Below are 1,458 nucleotides of genomic sequence, written 5' to 3'. Positions count from 1 at the left end.
AATATTAATGTTTGCCACTTTATCAGATTCCCTTACGATTACACCATACCCTTCTATTACATACTAACCGCCATTCTCAGCGTGTTGCTCGTATTCTTCTGCATGAATGCCATTTGCATTGTCGATGGCCTATTCGGTTGGTTTGTCTATAACATTTCGGCTCATTTGCAAATTATGCGCCTCAAGCTGGAACATCTTGTACAACTACAAATGGCTGACCCACAATTTCAAGCAGACTTCGCTGCGTTCATCAGCTATCACCGGGAAATCATTTCACTTACATTGGAACTGGATGCAGTTTATGCGCCAATCATTTTCTTGGAAGTTACACTTTCATCGCTGCCTATCTGCTTCCTCGCCTATCAATTTACTTATATAACGGATCCAGCTAATGTACCCTTTATGTGTCTGCTGTTGTCGTCCATTGTGATACAGTTAATGATTTATTGTTTTGGTGGTGAGAAGGTGCAAAATGAGGTAGTTAATCCTTTAAGATGTGAATAAGTATTTATATTGTAATGGAGTAATTTTTATCGATATCTGGCATATTTTGCAGTGCGAGAAATTATGTGAAAGTATTTATTTGCTCATACCATGGCACAAGCTACCGCCAAAGCATTCGCGCTTATATCTCACACCATTGATACGCTCGCAACGTGCTCTAGTTTTGACGGGCTACTTCTTTACAGCAAACCGTAGTCTACTTGTATGGGTAAAAACTGTTCAATATTCTACTTGCATATTAATCAGATTTTTTTTTTTTAAATGAATTGCTCTACTCTACTTTATTCACAGATTTTTAGAACAGCTGGCTCATACACAGCAATGCTATTCGCATTGAAGGAAAAAGAAAAATAAATTATATATTGAGGCTCCTCAGAACGGATACGTTTCGCCCGTTGCTCGAAAGTATGTACGCAACTAACAGCTGAATAAATTTTTCGTTTTTCAAATTGAGTGCGCCAACTTTGCCGAGAATGAGATTTCTGTCGGGTGAAAATAATTCTACTCTAATTTTATAAGCATTATGTACATACATGGTTTCTAGCGAAAACATTGGCCGATCGAACGGAAAGGACTAATTCTGGCTGGCTCATTACACCGTTGAATTCAAATTTATTTTATGTGTTCTTCCCTTTGCTGAAATAAAATAAGTTTGACCTTGAAAATATTTTATTTTTTTTGTAAGGAGGGTCAAAAACAGCAATCACAAAAATAGTTCAAGTTCTAGCACATTAAACTCGGTACACGAATATCGTATCGAGTGATTTGTCATACTTTTACACTGGGCCAAATGCCGTACCGGGGCACAGTGCGGCCGAAATTCAAAAGTGCGGCCAAAACTCTAAGGCTTAAAGAAATGATTCGAAATTTAGATATGGCGGATCCAGTAAGTCGTCTGGTAAATTTGGGTTCTTTTTTATAGCCCATAGCCAATTTTAGTGTCACAAAGTGCAA

At 37.8% G+C, this 1,458-nt stretch overlaps 1 protein-coding gene across 1 annotated transcript; it reads left to right on the top strand.

Moving 5' to 3' along the window:
* Positions 1–102: 102 nt before the first annotated feature.
* On the top strand, positions 103–858 carry LOC118756784 (odorant receptor 45a-like). Its single transcript, XM_036491527.1, has 3 exons — positions 103–477; positions 557–712; positions 796–858. The coding sequence occupies exons 1-3, from the start codon at positions 103–105 to the stop codon at positions 856–858; spliced, it is 594 nt and encodes a 197-aa protein (XP_036347420.1).
* The last annotated feature ends 600 nt before the right edge of the window (positions 859–1,458 follow it).

The sequence above is a fragment of the Rhagoletis pomonella genome, unplaced genomic scaffold (genome assembly GCF_013731165.1).
Source record: "Rhagoletis pomonella isolate Grant_MI unplaced genomic scaffold, Rhpom_1.0 Rhpom_scaffold_12157, whole genome shotgun sequence".
NCBI classification, from domain to species: domain Eukaryota; kingdom Metazoa; phylum Arthropoda; class Insecta; order Diptera; family Tephritidae; genus Rhagoletis; species Rhagoletis pomonella.
This window is presented reverse-complemented; position numbering and strand designations above follow the sequence as displayed.

What these genes read in the sequence shown, in the direction of transcription:
- LOC118756784 (XM_036491527.1), top strand. Translation starts at nt 103, where the DNA reads ATGAATGCCATTTGCATTGTCGATGGCCTATTCGGTTGGTTTGTCTAT. An exon ending in GTGAGAAGGTGCAAAATGAG is followed by an intron (nt 478 to 556) that starts GTAGTTAATCCT and finishes CATATTTTGCAG; the next exon opens with TGCGAGAAATTATGTGAAAG. An exon ending in ACCGTAGTCTACTTGTATGG is followed by an intron (nt 713 to 795) that starts GTAAAAACTGTT and finishes CTTTATTCACAG; the next exon opens with ATTTTTAGAACAGCTGGCTC.